At 45.6% G+C, this 18,714-nt stretch overlaps 1 protein-coding gene across 12 annotated transcripts in view; it reads left to right on the top strand.

Annotated features, from left to right (window-relative positions):
• PLEKHA6 (pleckstrin homology domain containing A6) overlaps positions 1-18,714 on the top strand; it is a 203,664-nt gene that overhangs the window by 158,719 nt on the left and 26,231 nt on the right. For 10 of the 12 annotated variants that reach the window (XM_044445554.1, XM_044445538.1, XM_044445546.1 and 7 more), the window contains 5 exons: positions 8,953-9,033; positions 13,815-13,883; positions 14,326-14,406; positions 15,752-15,901; positions 17,043-17,138. In XM_044445554.1, coding sequence (XP_044301489.1) covers positions 8,953-9,033; positions 13,815-13,883; positions 14,326-14,406; positions 15,752-15,901; positions 17,043-17,138 — 477 coding nt within the window. The remainder of the gene's footprint in view (positions 1-8,952; positions 9,034-13,814; positions 13,884-14,325; positions 14,407-15,751; positions 15,902-17,042; positions 17,139-18,714) is intronic. The other 2 variants (XM_044445514.1, XM_044445529.1) reach the window with 2 other exon arrangements.

Raw genomic sequence — 18,714 nt, 5'->3', positions numbered from 1 at the left:
CTGCCTGACACCTTTCTCCTGTGAGAGCCACCAGTCAAACCTGGACTGGATTAAGGTGCCCTGTGGAACAGACTCTAGTTGCACGCTTGTTGCACGCAGCTTATTCCCTCACGCCCCCTGCCTCCTCACCAGCTATGCACAAAAGCAGATGCATGTGGCTGAACGAAGAGTGCAATGAGATGATCCTGGTATTGCTGAACAGGTCGGGAAAACCTCTCTAATAAACGGTGCTCTGTCCCCAATCTCCAATGGCTTGTGGGGACGGGCGATGGATGACAGCAAGAGACGTGAAAAGAAGGAGCAGGATACGCTGCTTTTAAAGAGGTGCATTAGGAACTGGATCCATGCAGACACAGAAGAGTCCTGTTGCATGTTTAGAAAGGGGTACATTCTTTCCAGAATACATCAAAATCATTTCTGAACCTGCTGGAAACCCATTAACCTGGACTAAAAGTGTGCTGTTAAAATTTGCACAGGATTTCCAACCTGCCTACTAGTAGGTAAGGAAACTTCCCAGAAACTTTAGCTTTAGGAAGAGCCCTTTCATACGGCATTCTTCCACCTCTACTGACACCTTCCTTGACTGGTGATGTCCTAGCAAAGCAATAGTGAGCTTACTACCTTGCCTGTTATATTGGCTTTGAGGAGTTCCCTGTTTCTTTAGGGACCACCATTGTCTAGGTAGAGAACAAGTAAGGCTCAATTTGCTTGACCAAACTGATATACTGGGAATGTGGGGCTGAGATGATTCATGCGGAGTTTACCATGTGCAGAAAAGACTGTGTGAGTGGTTCTGGACACTGCCAGCTTTGAGCACAGCCTGTTTTTACTGCACTGTGTTTGCTATGAAACAAGTGAAAGTGGAATGAGCAGTAGATGGACAATATGGGTAGAACCGATTGAACAATGACTGCTACCCTTGCAGGACTGATGTTCTCAAAATGACAGTCTAGTTATGCGTATAAAGGCAGCAGAACCCACTCACCCATGAAAACTTGGGCTCCCCCAAATAAGCATCCCAAGTATTGGCCAGGTTGGCTTCCCAAGGGAGAAATCCAGAATTGCTGGTGGATGGCCCACCTGTTGATGATATTAAGGTGTGGGAGAACATCCACCTCTGGACCAGATCCAGTTCCCCACCCCTTCCATAAGGGTGGCATTTAGTTGAGGAACCAGGACAAGGTGTGGGGGAGCTCTTGAGTGCCCCTTTCCTTGGTAGACAGGCAGGGTACCCAGTGAATAACCAAATAAATGCTGTCCAGTCCTAGGCTCTCCAGGCATTGCAGCCTGCAGAGAAAAAGCATAGAATCGCCATCTCTAGGGAGGCATTCCTTGATAGCACAGTCGCACTCAGCAGCAGGAGCTGATTAACAGTTCCTGGAGCTCTGCACCACACATAAATCTCACGGCAGTGCTTCATGGGCACCATTACCGGCGACTACATTTCAACCACATGGGGATTCATAAATTGGCATTCATTTTGCTTACAGGGGTGGGGAGCATTAACATTTCCACCGGCCCATTAAAGCATTTGGTATTCCTCTCCCCTCCCATAAAATGGAATGACTTGGAGGAGGGCAGCATAGCCCTCCTGCTAATCCGTCCCTGCCCAGCAGGAGAAGATGCAAAGCTTGGGGACAGAGCACCAACTCTGTGGGGAGCTACCAGGATCTCTCATGCAGAGCCCCTCTAGGGAATGTAAAATATATGTCCTGATCTTAAAGGACTGCTGCGCAACCCCCACCCACATCCTTTTAAAATGCTTGTGAGGCTGAATGTCCCCTATCCTCTTTGGGGGAGCTCTTTGCCTGTCTCTAGCTCAAGTTGCACCTAACTGCTTTTGCTTCTTCTTTGTGTTTGTTTGTTGTTTTGTGTTTCCATTTTGCTGCATGCCTAATGGCTCCCGATAGGATGAACTGTTAGACCTTCAGTTGCAAAGAAACCTAGAGTATTTGGACCAGCAGGTAGGCCGAGGCAGCTGTGTTCCTCTCACGACTCCCAGTATACCCTGCCGCTCCTGCCCCCACCCCCAGCCCTGCTGTCAGGTGTCGGTGTCATTGTCTTCCCTCCCTCTTGCTCCATCCCTCTCTCCCCACCATCGTGTCTGTTCCTGTTCTTGGCGTTGAGGCAGCACTAGCGCTCTTTGGTTTGTTTTGTTGATGCTTCCCATTGTTGGCAACACTTCTGTATTTGGTGGGTGGGGAGGGGATGCGCCACTTGTCTGGAAATGTGTGGATTTTGCAGCACCAGAAAATTGTGGAGGTTTTCATCCCATCTGCTCCTTGTTGCATAAAATTCAACCCAGCTCTTCTGCATGTAAGGATGGTTTAGGGAAGGACTTTTCAGCCATTCAGCTCTCCATGTGGATAAGCCAACAAAAGGACCTTTGAGTGACCCCTGGGTGGCAACTCATTTTAAATGGGAGCTATGCCCCAGTTCTTGCTGGGGTGTGCCCAGCAGGGCGCTCTTCAGACCAGCATTTGGCACTCAGTCCAAACCAGAACCCAGCAGTTCCATGCAATGGCTGGTGTTTCAACAACCCCCCGATACCTGCCTCGGCCCCACCAGCCCTGGCACTTGCTTCTTTATCCATTTCCACAGCTGCAGCCTTGTCTGAGGCCATTGGCTGGCTCTGGGAAGGTGCTCATCATGTCAGATTTCCCACAATACTCTGGAGCAGCCAAGTAGCAGGAGTGCAAAACATCAGGACTAGGGGCCAAATTTGGCCCTCTAAGGGTCTCCATCTGGTCCTCTGGAATTCCCCAGATGGCTAGCCTTACTTCCCGCCCCCAATTCCTTTGCTTCAGCCACTGATTGTTTGGATTTTTCCAGGCTTTTTGCATTTTTCTCTATTCCCCATATATCTCCTAAGCCTTTCTAAGCCTTCGCTACTAGTAATAAGTCTTTTAAGCTAAAATATGCCACTATTAAGGGGGAGCGAGTGTTGCGTCATTCTTAGTGCCTTCAGAATGTGGTCAAGAACTTCCGGAATTCTGTCCTTAAGAGGTGACAGAAAGAGGTTCTGCACCCCAGCTCCAGGGCATTGTGGGGAATTTAAAATGGCAGCTGGCTTCCCAGGTTCAGCTGCTGTCACCAGGGGGGCCTTCACTTGTTTCCTACCCCACTCAAACCTGGAGCTTGACACACCTTAGTCTTTATTTCCCCAGGTGTGGAGAGTTCTTCCCTCATGCACCGCAGTGGCTACATTTTGTGTGTCTGTTTCTAAGGCCTGGTTTAGGTATTTTAAGTGCTCCAGCTCTTCATGGACTGCTGCATTTCAGGCTGCTTGTGTGGCAGTGGCACATCCGCTATGATCAAAACTCTCTGCACATGACATCCACGTGACATGACATCCAGTCAAGAAGAGCTGGCTTAAGCCCTTTTCCCTGTTGTTCCACCTGTGTGTGTGCAAGGTGTTTTTTAGGAGAGGGGAGCAGTAAGCAAAACTGTGTGGGGAAAATGGTATCACTTTGTGTCTTAAGCTGTTCCTCACATTACAAGGAATGAAAGGGTAGAATTTTGGGTTGTAGCATTTCAGATTGCAGGTGCAGGTCATAGTGCTGAATATTCCCCTCTCAGAAAGAGAGACAGACAGACTGCTCACTCCATGTAGTAAACTGGCAGAGCTGTGTAGCCACTGTCCCCCTTGTACTATTTACTATATCCTGGGGGGTGGGGGGGAGAGGAGGAGGAGGAGATGATGATGCATAGAAAAGCTTGCAGCACAAATACAATCTCTCACCGGCAAGCTAACATTGAGGTTAATAGTTAGGAAACACAAAGAAGAGGCATAATCAGAGAAGGGGCTTGGCAGGTGCTACCTGGGTGAAAGAGCAAGCTTCCTGGGCTAAGCTGAACCTTTGATTGGACAGCAGGCAGTCCCACCTGTAGCATGACTTATTGGTGTTTAGGGGTGATGCTGATCAGATTGCCCTAAATAAGAGCTGGTGTGGTATACAGGTTGAAGCAGGAGACTCATCCAGGCCTCACCAGCCATGCAACATGGTGGGTGAGCTTGAGTCATTCACCATCACTCAGCCTACCACACAGGATTGATGTGATTATAAAATGGGAAAACCAGGAAAGCCTCCCCGAGTTCCTTGGAGGGGAAGTGAAGAAAATGTAATAGGTTTGTTCTTCATTGTCTTCCACTTCCAGTGGATATTGGCCACTGATGTAGAGGGTGGGGAAGAGAGAGATTCAGACTCTTCTCTCCTGGGTGCTGGTTCTCTGATCCAGTCAACTGCCTGCAGCAATTGCTCCTAAAATCTTGGGAAGTCTGAAGGGGATCTGAATTCCTGCATTTTCCCTTAAGGCAGCCGGGAGTGCCAGATTCCATTTCAGAGAAACTCTCAAAAGCTGCATACCAGAGGAGAGCAGGGCTGAAGGCAAAATGGTCAGGGCCAAAATACCAATGTTTTTAAGCTTAATGTTCTTACTGCCATTAACCAAACCTTAGGAAGAGGCATTTCAACCTTTCTGAATGGGAGAAACGCACAAAAGCTGAGAAACACTCCAAGGATTAGTGGTCAGTTTAAGGAGATGTAGCCTTCTGGGAAACCTTGGAGGGTTAGAGTAAGAAAAAAAAATCACTTTTTATATGTGAAAATCTACATGTCAGATTATGAGATTATTTGTATCCATTTGTGGCAGCATGAAGTGTTTGTACATATTTTCTGGAAATATGTAAGTGGATCTGTGAAGTAGACTTTTGGTTAGTCAAAACTGGACTACATAGAAAGACCTACTAGGTACAGAAAATGTCCAGAAAAGTACCCATGTTTGTCGTCTGCGGCAAACACAACAGAATTATAGCACCTTAAATCAAGGGTGGGAAGCTTGTGGTCATTCTAGTACTTAGGCCTGCGACTCCCATCAGTCCTAGCCAGCACAGCCAATGCTGAGGGATCATGGGAGTAGTTGGCTCAAACATCTGGAGGACTACCAGTTTCTCCCCTCTATTAACCACTGACACACACATTATGGCAAAAGCTTTCATGGGCTGGAATGGAATGTCATAGTAAATGTGTTGGTCTTAAAAGTACAATGAAATCCTTTGTTTAGGCGGTGATGTCTATTATTCAGATACTCAATGTGTAAAGGGAGAGAACAGATGGCTATACTAGGTTTTGCTATGTTTTGTAACTCTTGGTGTTTTCAGACAATGGTTTTATCGGTCCTGTCACAAAGACACAGAACTTTATGGGGAATCCAGACATTGCCACCTACCTTTTGTAAACAACCCATCTTTTCCCCACTGTTCTTTTTAACTTTCTTCTCATGAGAAATTATTCTGTTTAAGATGAAAAAACTGAAAATTGCATAAAGTCTTTTGATTGGTAGTGCTAGGAGCTATCCTCCCAAAAGTACCCTAAGCATTAAGTATGCAGAATAAACTGTTTGTATATAAGAATGTGTACACATGTGTATAAAGTTTTGATAACCAAGAGGAACATTCTGAGATGTATGGGGAAGGAATTTCAAATGACTGTTAAGGCAGTCAGTAGTATAAACACTAGCTGTGCTGTAACAAAATCCCAGAAAAATGAAGCCTCTCCATTAACTGTAATAATTAACACACTAAACAACTAACCTAAACAATCTTCCTCACAACCATTAACTTGACATGAAACAATCTTCCTTGCACAGTATGTTGTAATCAAGAGTAATTGCCTGCCATGTCCTTGGAGAAACAAGAAAGGAAAATCCCTTTGGAAAAAGATCAGCAGACTTTAGATATATATGAGAATTCATTTTTACTCACAAAACATGCAGTCATGTCCTGTTCAGAGCTCCAAATGCCATCATGCATGCGAGTACATGTTTGCTGGAAATATCTGTGAATTGCAGGATGCATTCATCTTCTATTTGTACAAGTGTCCTTGTTCTATATGTGCAAATTTCCCTTGTAGACTCATCCCCTCTTTGGCCTATGGAGGAAACAGTCACACATTCAGTTTGCCCAGTTTCCCCATAGAGTGAGCAGTGACTGCAAACGCAGAGAGAATCAGGCACAAGATGAGTCCAGAGATGACTCGTAGAATCCTGCTGGTCTTGAACATTTCCTATTTGCTCAGCCCTGGCAGACATGATTAAAATGGAAATAAAAAATGAAATCCCACTGCAAGTGCTGATGGATGGCTGGTGTCGGCCTGCAAAAGTCGGCATTTCAATGAGCAAGCCTGCTCCAGCAGCACTATCATTATGGGGCTGGAGTCAGTGAATCGCCCATCGGTACAGCAATTGTGAAGATGTTTGTCACATGAAAACCGAGGAGGAGGCACTTACAGGCTCTCCAGACTACATTACCACCCATCAGTGGTAGTGGATTTCCTTTCTCTGTCCTTTAAAAATACTACATGTTTAAGTTTTTCTAGTGCTTTCTCTTTCCCTTCTGAGCCACAGAGGGGGGAAAAGCATTTTAAAGTATTATCAAAAGCTGCCTTCTGGCCTTGTTGTCTGTTATGCCCTAACCATTTGTGGTTGACAGTGTATCCAGTCAGATACTCAGTGTGTGCTTGTAGAGGGGGATAACTCCACTTGAGTAAATGGAATTTTATGTCAGCAAAAGATCTTCTGCCCCTTAGCTTTTTGTTTAAACAGTTGTTGGTTTATTACACATTTTTAATCACTCCGTTCCATAAAATCATGCAGATTTGGAAGGAATTAAAAGATTGCTCATGCACACAGCTATACCACCCACCCTTCCAGAATCAGTCTGTGCAGTAAGTACAGACTGGGTGCAAAGTAGAAATGTCTCTCTAAAGCAAACAGGTCCAGATAATTCAAGCAAGCAAATGAACCAAGGCATAACAGATTACCCTCCACTACTAGGTAATCTTTCTACAAGGGAGGGAGATTAATTAATTTCTGAATCCAGATACCTTGATCAGTGGAGGAACAAAAATCCATCTATCTGCTTAAGGCTGATTTGCATCTCCTCATAAGGAAGTCTCTGGGGCTTTTGCACGACATCCTGTGGCTCAGAATGAATCCGAAATAGTCGACACCTAACTATGCATTGACATGCTGTGCAAACCCAGCTGCTGGGGGTTATGTGAGGGTTAAACAACATGATGACCCACAGTTGAGGCTTGAATATCTAGGATGGCACCCACAGGCCCCATGGCTTGTCATGACTTAAATAAGGATATGGCATGCAAACCCCCTCTGTGCATATGAGTGGCTTCCTGCCTGTATAAAAGCCTGAGCAAGGGAGCAGAGCAGATTCACCTTAGTAACTAAAGCAGGAAGAAGGAGCTGGGGAGGCTTCTAGGGACTCATGAGGAGGCAAAAAGGAGACCCACCACCACCATACATGGCATTCACAGCAGCAGCTCCAAGCACTTGCAAAGCCGAAACAATCCACTTACTGCAGCAGCAGCTGCTCCTTAGCTATCATTAAACAACATCAGGCACCAACCTAGGGTGCAGAACTGTAGTTCCAGGGGCAAAGCCAGCCTCCCTGGGGTCCCAGTCCAGGGTTCACCAGAGGGTCCTGGCCCCCATCCACCGCCACCTTTTTTCAACCACTGATGGTGGGATGGCTTCCCAGATTTATTGCAGTTTCTCCCCCATTCCAAAAGGTTGAAATGCCTCTCCTAAGGCTTCGTTGTCAGTATTAGGCTCTTAAGCTACAAGATGCTGGGACTTTTTGGTCCCACCACTTTGCCTTTGGCCTCACCACCACTGAAATGCAGCACCTGAGAGCTGCTCCAAATGGAATTTGAGCCCTGCTTGGCTTCTGCTACTGCTCGAATTGAAAATGGTTTGGATGTGCTGGCAGAGACCCCTCCTCTTTTCCTCTTACACACAGAGCAAATCCATAAAGGGGGAAGGCAGTTCCTGAAAAGCTTCTCTGACTCCCCCTGTTCTAGCCACTGGAGTCAGGAGATCAACTCTCTTCTCAGTGAGATTCTTAACCAGGCAGAAGTGGGACCATATATTTGCTCAAAACCCAGCTTTTATGTCCACAAAGTAATCTTGGAATGCAGCTCCACAGCATCCATCATCCTGTCTCCAAAGGTTGAAACAGTCAGGATGTGGGAGGTACAGGATCAGGTCTGTCTATATAGAATAATTTCTCTCTATATCTTTAAGACAGCTGTGGGGTGGAGGGCTCAGAGTTTAATCAGAGCAGTGGTGCTGGCAGAAGAGGTGTTTAAACTCCTTCTCTTGCACTGCTTTCTCAGTCTAAAAAATATTCCATGAAGTGGGTATTAGACTCCAATCAAAAAAGACAAGTAGCTCTATAGCTTTTCAGGGTTGGGGTATATGATTAGGAAACATGCATGAGGGAAGGATTTTTTTAAAACCTGTTCACTGCTGCTCTAATCAGATTAGCATCTGGCTTCTTTGAAGTGATGCACACCTAGAAAGACAGATCTCCTGTTTCAGCTCAAATAGTCCCTGAAGCCCAAGAGAAAGGAGGCTGAGGGGAGGTGGTAAGCACTGCACCTGGAGGATAAAGGTGCATGTCACCACTGGACCAAGATGGAAGTTCTCAGGTGATGCACTGGTGTGGTCTGCCCCAGTTGCTTCTCTCTAGCATTTCAGTGACAAACCTTTTAGCTTTCTGAAGGGTTTCCTCCCAATGCTAATAACAGCATAGGGAGGGTAGTAGGACCATGTTTCCTCTGGACCAGGCTGGCAGGAAAAGGGATTAAGCTCTCCCTCCACACCCTCTGCAGTTCAGATGCTGCTCAGGCTCCCCTTCTCCCTGGCTACTGTTTACGTAACAAAAAGAAATGTGCATATTCCTGCAGTCGAGCAATTAACTCACTGAGCACCAATGTACCTTTCTTGCCCGTGGACATTTGCCTTGCAGCATTTGAACAGAGGCAATGAACCAGGGGGTTCCAAATTTCTGGTGGTCACACATACATTCAAAGCTGAAGCGAGGTGATTCTGCCTCTACTAGCATCTTGACTTTTCCTTCCTTGTCTGCCACAGATGAGCGAGAGCGAGACTTTGATCAGTATGGTGAACAGAATGGTGGAGAGCTCCTCCCCTAGGGCTCAGCTGTACATGCAAGTAAGACATCACAGCAGCTCTGCCATCAACCATGCCATTCCAGCTGCTTTTGCATGGCAGAACCATTCCCAGATTCCCCCTTTCACATCTCACATCTGTGTCCACCAGCGAGATGCCCAGTCAACATTTCATCTGACAGTAACTTTTGTGCATGGAGGCCTACAAGGAGTCCATGTCTCAGTGTGCTGGTGATTCTTTGAAATGTTTCACATCTTTTCCTACTGTTTGGAAAAATGCAAATATCCAGATCTTAATCCTAGTGCTGTGTCATTCCATACCCAACTTCTTTTCTTTCTCCTTATTCTCTGCATAGACATGTGAGAAGCCTGGGTTGGAACCTAAACCCTTTACCAGTTACTTGTCACACTGTTTTGTGCTAAGGGAGATATTTTACAGCTTGATGCCATTATTATATTTGCACACATTTACTGCATGTCTTGTAAATGGCTAGATGTTAGCCTTAGCTTCTATTATTAACCATCTACTAACCTGTAATCCTTTCAAGGCTTTGAGTCAGATTTTGAACTCAAGGTTCCTTACCCTTGAAATATGTTGACACTGATTTTTGTGCTGTATCCCTTGCTGAAGAAAGAGGTCTGGGAAAATATGGGTTACTTGTGACTTTCCAGATGTTTTGGTCTGCATCATTCCTCTCCTTTGCTATGCCAGCTAGAGCTGACAGGAGTAGAAGGAGGGCCACAAGTTGCCCACCCCTGATCTAGGGTGCCTGTGTGTCTTGTGTTACCGTGAACAGTCCTCTCTTTGAAAGGTTGTCAAATCCAACTGCAGTTTATAGGAAAAGGAAAAGCAAGGACCTAAAAGTTGTCCATTAGTTGTTATCACCTGGACAATAGTCTGGCCAATCTTCAGGGGTGGGCTCACATGTCACACCAGCCCACATATGTGCATATGTCTCTGGGGGTGGGGGAGACCTTGGGGAACCCTGTTAGAAGACCCTCCTTTTACAAGGAGCTTGTGTTTTGTCAGATGGTTCCATGCTCCAGTAAAGAGGGATAGGCTGCCCCCACCCCCATCTTCCTCAGCACCTGAAGGTGGAAAAGTTGGGAACATTGGGACTTATCAGCGGAATACAAGACAGATACACCCAGGATCCTTGTGACAATGGAGAATGAACCCCTTTGCCTCCTTTCTACCAGAGGAAACTACTCACATCCTTGCTTTCAATTAATGGCTCACCTTTTTATAAATGTCAAAACAAAATTAAGTTCCAAAAGGGAGGGGAGACCCTACTGGGGGCCTCTCTTGGTCAGTGTCTATGACCTGGTGCACTTTCCTGGCAAGGCTTCCCAATTTTCACTCCCATGGAATTGCACATACCTGCACCTCTAGAATTGCACAAGTCCAGCTAAAAACTAGGCCAAATGCATGCCAAATAAGCTTGAATCCTGTTTCAGGATTCTACCAGCAAAACAGAAACCACTGGTAGAAGGGATTTCCTCTTTCCCCTCCAATTCCTGGAGCATGGCCCAAATCTGCTCTTGTAAATTAATGAATCCTTTGGAGAAGGTTTGGGGTCCACTGGGGGTGGGGCTACAGAGGGAAATTGAGGACAGACAGGGCAGAGAAGTTGGATTTAAGCCCATGGATTACCAAAGCAGGAGGAACTCTGTATTCCTGACAGGCTTGTCATTGCTCATATTATACATAAGAATTCATGTCCATTATATGTTTATAAGAACTGCATCCCATTGCAACCACCAGCCATTCTGCCTCAAAAGCACCATAGCCTTTATCACAGAAATGCCATTTCTGATTAATTTGCTACTCATTATATTTCTAAAGTGGACTGCAGTAGAACACTGCTAATCATTAATGGTTTGAAGGGGTCTTTGGATAAGTTTGACATTAGCTCAGCACTAGTTTAATCGTATAAGAAAAAGGATTCTCTCTATTTGATAGAACTTCCTAGCTGCTATCCCCACCTGGGGCTTTGTGCACAGTGCTTGCTAGTCAGAGTTTTAGCATCACCTAGGGCAAAACTATAGCCTTAAGGAATCAGAAAATACCAGCCAGGACAAGGGGAAAACCAGAATGAGAAAAATCAGGCTTATAAGAAAAGACACCCAGAATTAGAATAACTGCCAGTCTACTTCTTGCCAGGCCCTAGGGAGCAAACAAGGCTCCTTTGCACCTCAGTCTCTCTTCTTTCTCTCTCTCCTCCCTATTTCATACTAATGCAATGAGAGAGAGAGAGAGAGAGAGAATTTACTGGCAAAGTAGATCCCAAATAGGTATTTTTCATGCTTGCTTGATAATGATGAATCCTGGTCTATAGCTGTAAAGTCTGCCAAAAAGAAAAAAAAGTATCTTCTGTATAGGAAAAAATGGTTCAGCTGTTGCCAGCAATTTCAATAACCAAATCATGAACTAATCAAAAATAATGTCATATACTATTCAGATTGGATGAAGATTTGATTAACATTTAGATGTTATCCCAGCTGCATTTCCAACAGTTTGTCTCTGCTAGGAAACATGGCACCCAGTAAAAACTTACCCAAATAAAGGCTTACATAAGACTTCCCATGCATAACACTGAAAAAAGACTGAATAGGTCATCTTTGACTGCTGACTTTTTGCTAAGGAGTTATCAAGAACAATATGCGGCAAAGATTGTTGTTTCTCCTAACCTACACAAAAACACAGGAAGCTGCCTTATCCTAAGTGAGATATTTGCCCATCTTGCTCGGTCCTTCTGCCTATACCAGGGTTGGGCATCTTGTGGTGCTCCAGATGTTTTTGCATACAACTTGCACCATCCTTCACCCTTGGCTATGCTGGCTAAGGCTGAGGGGAAATACAAACCAAAACATGTGGAAGGCTGCAAGTTTCTCACCCCTGATCTAAACTGACACGCAGTGAAGCTACGGGACTTCAAACAACCTCCAGGGTTTCCCAGCCCTACCTAAAGATGCTGGGGATTGAATATGGGATCCTGTGCATGAAATGCATATACTTCAATGCTGACCTGTGGTCCTTACCCTGAACCACAATTTTATAAGTAATGGAAGGTGACGTCTGTAGCATGACTCCGTATGGTCCTGGACAAGGATTTTTCCATATCAGCTTGTAATTGCATTAGAGAAGTACCCACTGATCAGTTCCTGCCCTGCAGATGTTAAGCACAGATTTGCTCCTGTTATATTATCATACCTTGGTGGTTTGCTTGATAACGATAAACTCAGGTTCTGATGTGGTGCCCTTTTTCTGTGCTGCATTGAATCAATGCTAATCAGTGCTCTCCTGTGATATTCGTGCACCCCGTTTTGGTAAGTAAGTACTGCTGGCTATGTCACTGTTCCAGAGGGTCTTGGTGCCATTTGGTTTGCAAAGTTCACACCAATGCTAGTGGTCTAGCACAGCCACCTTGGACCTGGCTTTCTCTCTGCATTACTTTACCCGTGTGTTTGAAGGATGGTTGCTAATACACTGGGAAAGCTGGACACAGAGTGAAGAACTTCAAATCACACCACTGCTTGGCTGCATTGCCCTGTGTATGTGCACCTTTGGAGTTCAGCTCAGCAAATTATCTGAGAATAGAACCCGGGACCATCTGAATACACGCAGCCAAATAAAGGGTCTATCACTGTGGTTGTAAACAATATCTGACCCTTCTCTGCTCTCATTCAAGTTGCACTCCAGCTCAAGCTTCTTCCAAAGGAGGTCTGCCAGCTGGCCTCTCAGTTTCCTGGTGATGGGCCACTGGCTGTTCATCAACCACCCTCTTATGGCAATATTCTAGAAGATGCACAGGCAATCAGATATCCGCAGATGTTATGGCTACAACTCCCACAGTCCCTGACCATCAGCCATGCTGACTGGGACTTACAGGGCTTTTAGTCCAATGGCCTTTGGTGTCCTAGCCTTTGACTCCTGTCTGGCTTGCCAAGACCTGCACCCAAGAAGCTCAATGCACTGCACATGCATAAGAGCCAGGGCTGTTAGGTCCACACCACCCAACGCAAATGCTTCTGGGTCTTGGGTGCTACATACTAGCTTTGTATATCTATTAATGCACTGTGTATGTTAGTAGATTACATGGCGCAGCTTTCTGCACTGAAACAATAGTCACAATTTTGGCAGCTCTCCTTTGCATTAACCAGAATTTGAACGTGGGAGAGCTGAGAAGAGGTTGCATCTTTGAATCTCACAATTGCAGTTGCTGTGATTGTGAATGGAAGCTGCTATTTATAGCACATCTGGCTGTGTGCAATTGCCTGGTGAGCTGTAATGGTGGCTGCATGTCTAACATGCATGTACAATAGCACTGCTGATTTGTTCATCAATCTGAGCAGTCATCTTTAAAAAAAATAATAAATCCCAGAAACATCTTATTTGTTATAAGCTTGATGATCCCCTATTCTGGAGCAGATATCAAAAAAGCAATTTTCTCACTGCATTGTGTGGAAGAGCTGCCTCTTTTGATGAGATCAAAGATGGCTGGTTTTAAAAGGCAGGACGCTCCTGCATTGAATAGAGCCTTGGAAACTGTGGAATAGAAACCCTTATCTGTGTGACTGAAATGCAAGGCAATGTCTGTCTTACCCTTCATTTATCGTATCTGGTAACTGTGGACTGAGAGAAAGAATTAGTGGAAGGAGCTTGAACTGTAGCCTTTGTGGGGACAACTTCGTGGGATTTTGCTCCCCCGTTTTTAAAAAATCCATTAAGCAGAAACAGCCTTGGATTTCCACAGGGCTGTTGTCCTAGCACATTAACTTCAAGCAGGAAAGAGCAGCAATGATTTATTCCTGTTTTTGCAGGTGTCTCATTTCCCTGAACCCTACAGAGAGACAATGCACACCTACAAGATAAGCGAGCAAGAAACGGATGTAAGAATGCCACTCCCTCACTGCTGCCTGTCTGCCCTCTCCACTTCCCCTCCTGCTGTCACCTCTCCATCCTCCACTCCTTGGAGGTTATGCCTTTATTTTCCATTTCTCTCCAATCTCATTAGATGAGCCTCTTATCTGCTAGCGGAGCTGCAAGGTCTCAAGTGCTCCTGGTCACCATCATCGATCTGCCAGTCCTGTGCTGCCTCTTTTCCTGTTGCATCTTTCCCTCGTACTCAATGTGTGTGTTTTCATGCTGGTGTGTTTGTGAGTCTCCCCTGCTTGGATTGTCACATATCAGTAGCCAAATGATCGGTCTTCCTGGTGGGGGCCTGGATGATTTCCAAAGAAATGGAGAACTGCTGCGTATACATATATTGGTGGACCTCTATGCTGTGAACCTCATATTTCACATTTCATTTCTTTCTTTACTCCATGACAGAAGCTCCTAGGAAAGCTTTGTGAGCAAAACAAAGTGATGAGGGAGCAAGAAAGGCTTGTGCAACAACTTCGAGCTGAGAAGGTAAGGGGCATGAATTGCAGAACTACCTAACTGTATAGACAAGCTGCTTTGTACTCTCTTGAATGGGCTTAGTTTTCTAGAGGTTTTCTGAGGCTGGAAAACCATTGCATAACTTTAAAAAATCCATTTACTAGATGGTGACTGCCATGAAGAGGTTGTCATCTTCGAGGTGAATATTTCCAGTTCCCCTGAAATTAGGAGATGAAGCTGTTAAAATGCATTTTGTTGGGGACGGCCTGACCATAATGCAGTGTGAGGAACCCCTCTCAGGCAGCAGACGCTTGGGAGGGGACAGCCAGGTGTCGGAGGACAAGGCACTGTGTGTCACTTGGCTCACTATCTTCTGGTGCCATGACAGATGCTATGCCATCACTGGTGTTGAAGTAAGATTTGGCAGTCAGTCTAGCTGGCAACTATGCACGAATGGGACAAGGCCATCTTGTCCTTTACCTCCTGGACTGGTCCTAGACTTGAGACAATATCTTCATGCAGCACCAGACCCCTTCTTTCCAACCCATGACACATTGTGTTGTTTTGTACTCTTTGTTTTGTTCTTTTTGAATCCTGTGATAGAGGGCTTCATCACATCTGTGCGGCTGAACAAACTCAGCTCTATCCACTCATGGCCTTTTTAACTATCCACCCCACTGCATGATCATACCTCTATTTATTGACTTTTCCTGACTTGACTTTGAACATGTTCGAAGAGGATAGAGGATGATCCTACAGGAGAAATGAGACCACAGAAGACTAAATGCCCAAGGTTACAAACGGAATCTGAAACAGAGTACAGAAATGAATCCAAGTCATTTTAGTTTGTCTCCTGCTGACCAGCATTAAAGATATATTGGTGTTGGTGATGACCTATAAAGCCCTAAACGGCTTGGGTCCTGGTTACCTGAAGGAGCGCTTACATCCATATATGCCCAGCCGCCCCCTGAGATCAGCGTGAGAGGCCCTCCTCCGGGAGCCCTCAGTGAAGGAAATTAGGAGGGTGGCTACTCGGAGGAGGGCTTTCTCAGCGGTGGCGCCTAAGTTATGGAATGCGCTCCCCAGAGAGGTCCGCCTGGCGCCGTCGTTATTTGTTTTTCGGCGCCAGGCGAAGACCTTTTTATTTATGCAGCATTTTAAATGTTAATACTATTGAATTTTATTTGGCCAGGGCGGCTTATTTTATTCTAATGTATATGTTTTAATTGTTATTGTTTTAATTTATTGTGTATTTTATTGTATGTTGTGAGCCGCCCCGAGGCTTCGGCAAGGGGCGGCATAGAAATGTTTTAATAAATAAAATAAATAAATAAACAAATAAATAAATAAATATGCTATTTCCATGGTATTTCAGGAAAGCCTAGAGAGTGCACTGATGGGGACACACCAAGAGCTAGAAATGTTTGGAAGCCAGCCAGCTTACCCTGAAAAATTGCTGCACAAGAAGGAATCGCTCCAGAATCAGCTGATCAATATTCGGGTGGAGCTGTCCCAAGCCAGCACGGTAATCGCATGATCTTTCAGTACCCCAGTCCTCTACCAGCTTCACTGGCTTCCCATCGAAGTCCAGGCTCAATTCAGGGTGTTGGTAATCACTTGTAAAGCCCTTAACGGCTTGGGACCCGGATACCTAAAGGAACGCCTGAGGCCATATTTGCCCTCCCGCCCCTTGAGATCGGCAGCAGAGGCTCTCCTCCGGGAGCCTTCCGTGAGAGACATCAGGAAGCAAAGTACCCGGAGGAGGACTTTCTCTGCGGTGGCGCCCCATCTGTGGAATGCGCTCCCCAGAGAGGTCTGCCTGGCACCGTCATTACTTGCTTTTCGGCACCAGGCCAAGACCTTTTTATTCAAACCGTATTTTAATAATGTTTAATATTTATATATTTTAATTGTGCAGCCAGTGTGTTTCCAGGTTTTAATTGTAATTGTAATTGTTTTATTTATTTATTTCTGTGAGCTGTCCCGAGGCTATGTAGCAAGGGGATGGCATATAAAAACTTTAAATAAATAAATAAATAAATAAATACTCCCCTTGCTTACTTTCATAAAGATTTCAGAAATTACACAGGGAACTTCATGGATCAAGAAAAAATGTGTAAGATGTGGGGCGGGGGAAGGGGAGAGCAATGCAGGCATATTTGTCCCCTGTTGATTATATAGCTTTGACCCATTCGGACATGGACTCCCATGTTGAGCTCTGTCCAGTAAACATTGTTTCTAAATTGAGCAGAATAGCACAATCTAGCCTTTGGTCTGTGTCCAGCCTGTATGGAAGAATTCATGCAAGCGTGAACTACTTGGCTATGCTTGTTTGTCCATTAGCCTCTTGATGCACGAAAGTCATGGCAATTTGGACTAAGCCTGTTTTTTTCATGAATACAGCAAAGGGAACATATGCAGAAGTTTTGCTGGTCATTCATGCACACTGAAGGAGCTCTTAGGAGACAGCTATTTTTATCAATGTCCATTTCTCCTCTTAGGCAAGGTTTTTCTCAGCACTGTGCAGTATACCCAGGCTGAGTTGTTATCCAAATGGAGAGTTTGATAGTTACTATTTTAATACCAGTTAGTCACTCTGTACTCCAGGGACACAGAGAGATGATTGTGTGTTGATATCTTGATGGGACTGTTTCAAATCCCCACAGGCGCTGGCCAACAGCACCATAGAATATGAAAATCTGGAGGGTGAGGTGTCAACCTTGCATGATGACCTGTGGGAACAGCTGAACTTGGACATCCAGGTGAGACAATGGAGCCTCCGTATTGCCCAACCTAAAGGAAATACTAGCCAATCCAGAGCATGACCAGGCACAAAATTAGGGGCAGGCGTGACATCTTGGGTTGTCAAATGACTTTGTTTATAAGCAAATAGAAACATTCTACCTTGATTCTATTCTTGGTTTGTTGTGAACAAAGAAGAACAAAGAACAACAACATTCTTGGTATGTTGTGAACAATTATGCAGAATTATGAATTCTGCATAATTAAGCCATTATTTGCAGAAGGCAGGTTTGGATGATCCTTAAATCCAAGGGTGGCCATATAAGCACCTGGACTTGATGTCACCAGGCAGGCCAGCTGTGGCTGACTAGTGACTAGGCACAGTGGGGGTCCTCAGGTATTTTTTCCCTTTCTTCCCCCCGTGGTCCTTCAGCCAGTTATCCTGGAAGACGCTGTTCTGGACCACTGAAGGAAGCAGGATGACAGCTGACAAAAGTGGGCACTTTGGACGGGCATCCTCTGCTTCCCTGCCTCATGCTCCTGCCGATGCCAGCAGAGCAGGGTTTCTAAGGAGCAGTCCCCTTCTTATGGAGCATGGGGCAGGGGATCTGGAGTGGGAGGCACGAGCTGCCTAATGCTGGGGTTTGAAGGTGGTGCAGGGTGGCCCATGCCTTCTCCGCCACTCATCGGAGCCACCTCTTGCCTGAGTGGCAGGAAGGCAAGAGCTGGGCTTCAAGGCTATGATGCAGCTCAGCTGTGCTGCAGAAAGGAGGTACAGGCCACCTTGGGTTGGGCTTCCTGGCCCAGCGGGAGGTGATCTGTGCCCCTCTGGCCACCGCGGAGTTGCTCCCTGCCCCCACAATCTGACCTGCAGAGTTACCATTAGTCAGCACCCTGCACATGCAGAATCTCCGCCACCCTCGCCAGCTAGCCAGAACTTCACAAGGCAGGTTGCGAGGGCAGGTGGGAAGGGCCCACTCCTGAGGAAGCAAATCTGAGTGATCCCTCCCCTGCCTCAAACCCCAAGCAGGAGGTGTGGGATATTTGGAATGGACCCCTCTTTGCTGCTTTTGAGGAGGGACTCATCCTTCTTGGTGTGTCCGTGGCTTAGCATGCTGCCCAGGTTCTGCAATAACCCATGGCTACTTTGGATGGGTTATAAAACCACTCTAAGAAAAGCAGGGGACTGTTTCACATATCGTATTAAGCCAGCTCCCCCAGTGACTTAGCATGTTGTGCAAACCCAGTCCATCAGACAGTAGCCAGTAATTCTGACCATTCAGTTGTGCACATTTTAATAGAGTCAAGATTTAGGAAGCATGCAGGAATGTGTACCTACATTCTGTACACTGCTATCACGATCAGCCCACATGCAGAGCTGGCTATTTGCACATGTTATTTACAGGATCTGCATTCAACCTTTCATTGAATTACTGCTGCAAGTCAGGTGCCAAAATAGGTTAAGAGAACATTTCACAGTGGTCTGTCTTGCAGAAGCATCACATTAGCTCCCTCCAAATGTGCAATTAGATAATTTCTTAAATAGCAACTTCCTGCCACATTCTCTACACTTTTTCCCTTCATACTGCTTTCCTC

The sequence above is a fragment of the Varanus komodoensis genome, unplaced genomic scaffold, assembly GCF_004798865.1.
Source record: "Varanus komodoensis strain SLA01 unplaced genomic scaffold, ASM479886v1 scaffold1, whole genome shotgun sequence".
NCBI classification, from domain to species: Eukaryota; Metazoa; Chordata; class Lepidosauria; order Squamata; family Varanidae; genus Varanus; species Varanus komodoensis.
The sequence above is the reverse complement of the archived record's forward strand: the minus strand, read 5'-3'. Positions and strand labels throughout refer to the sequence as shown.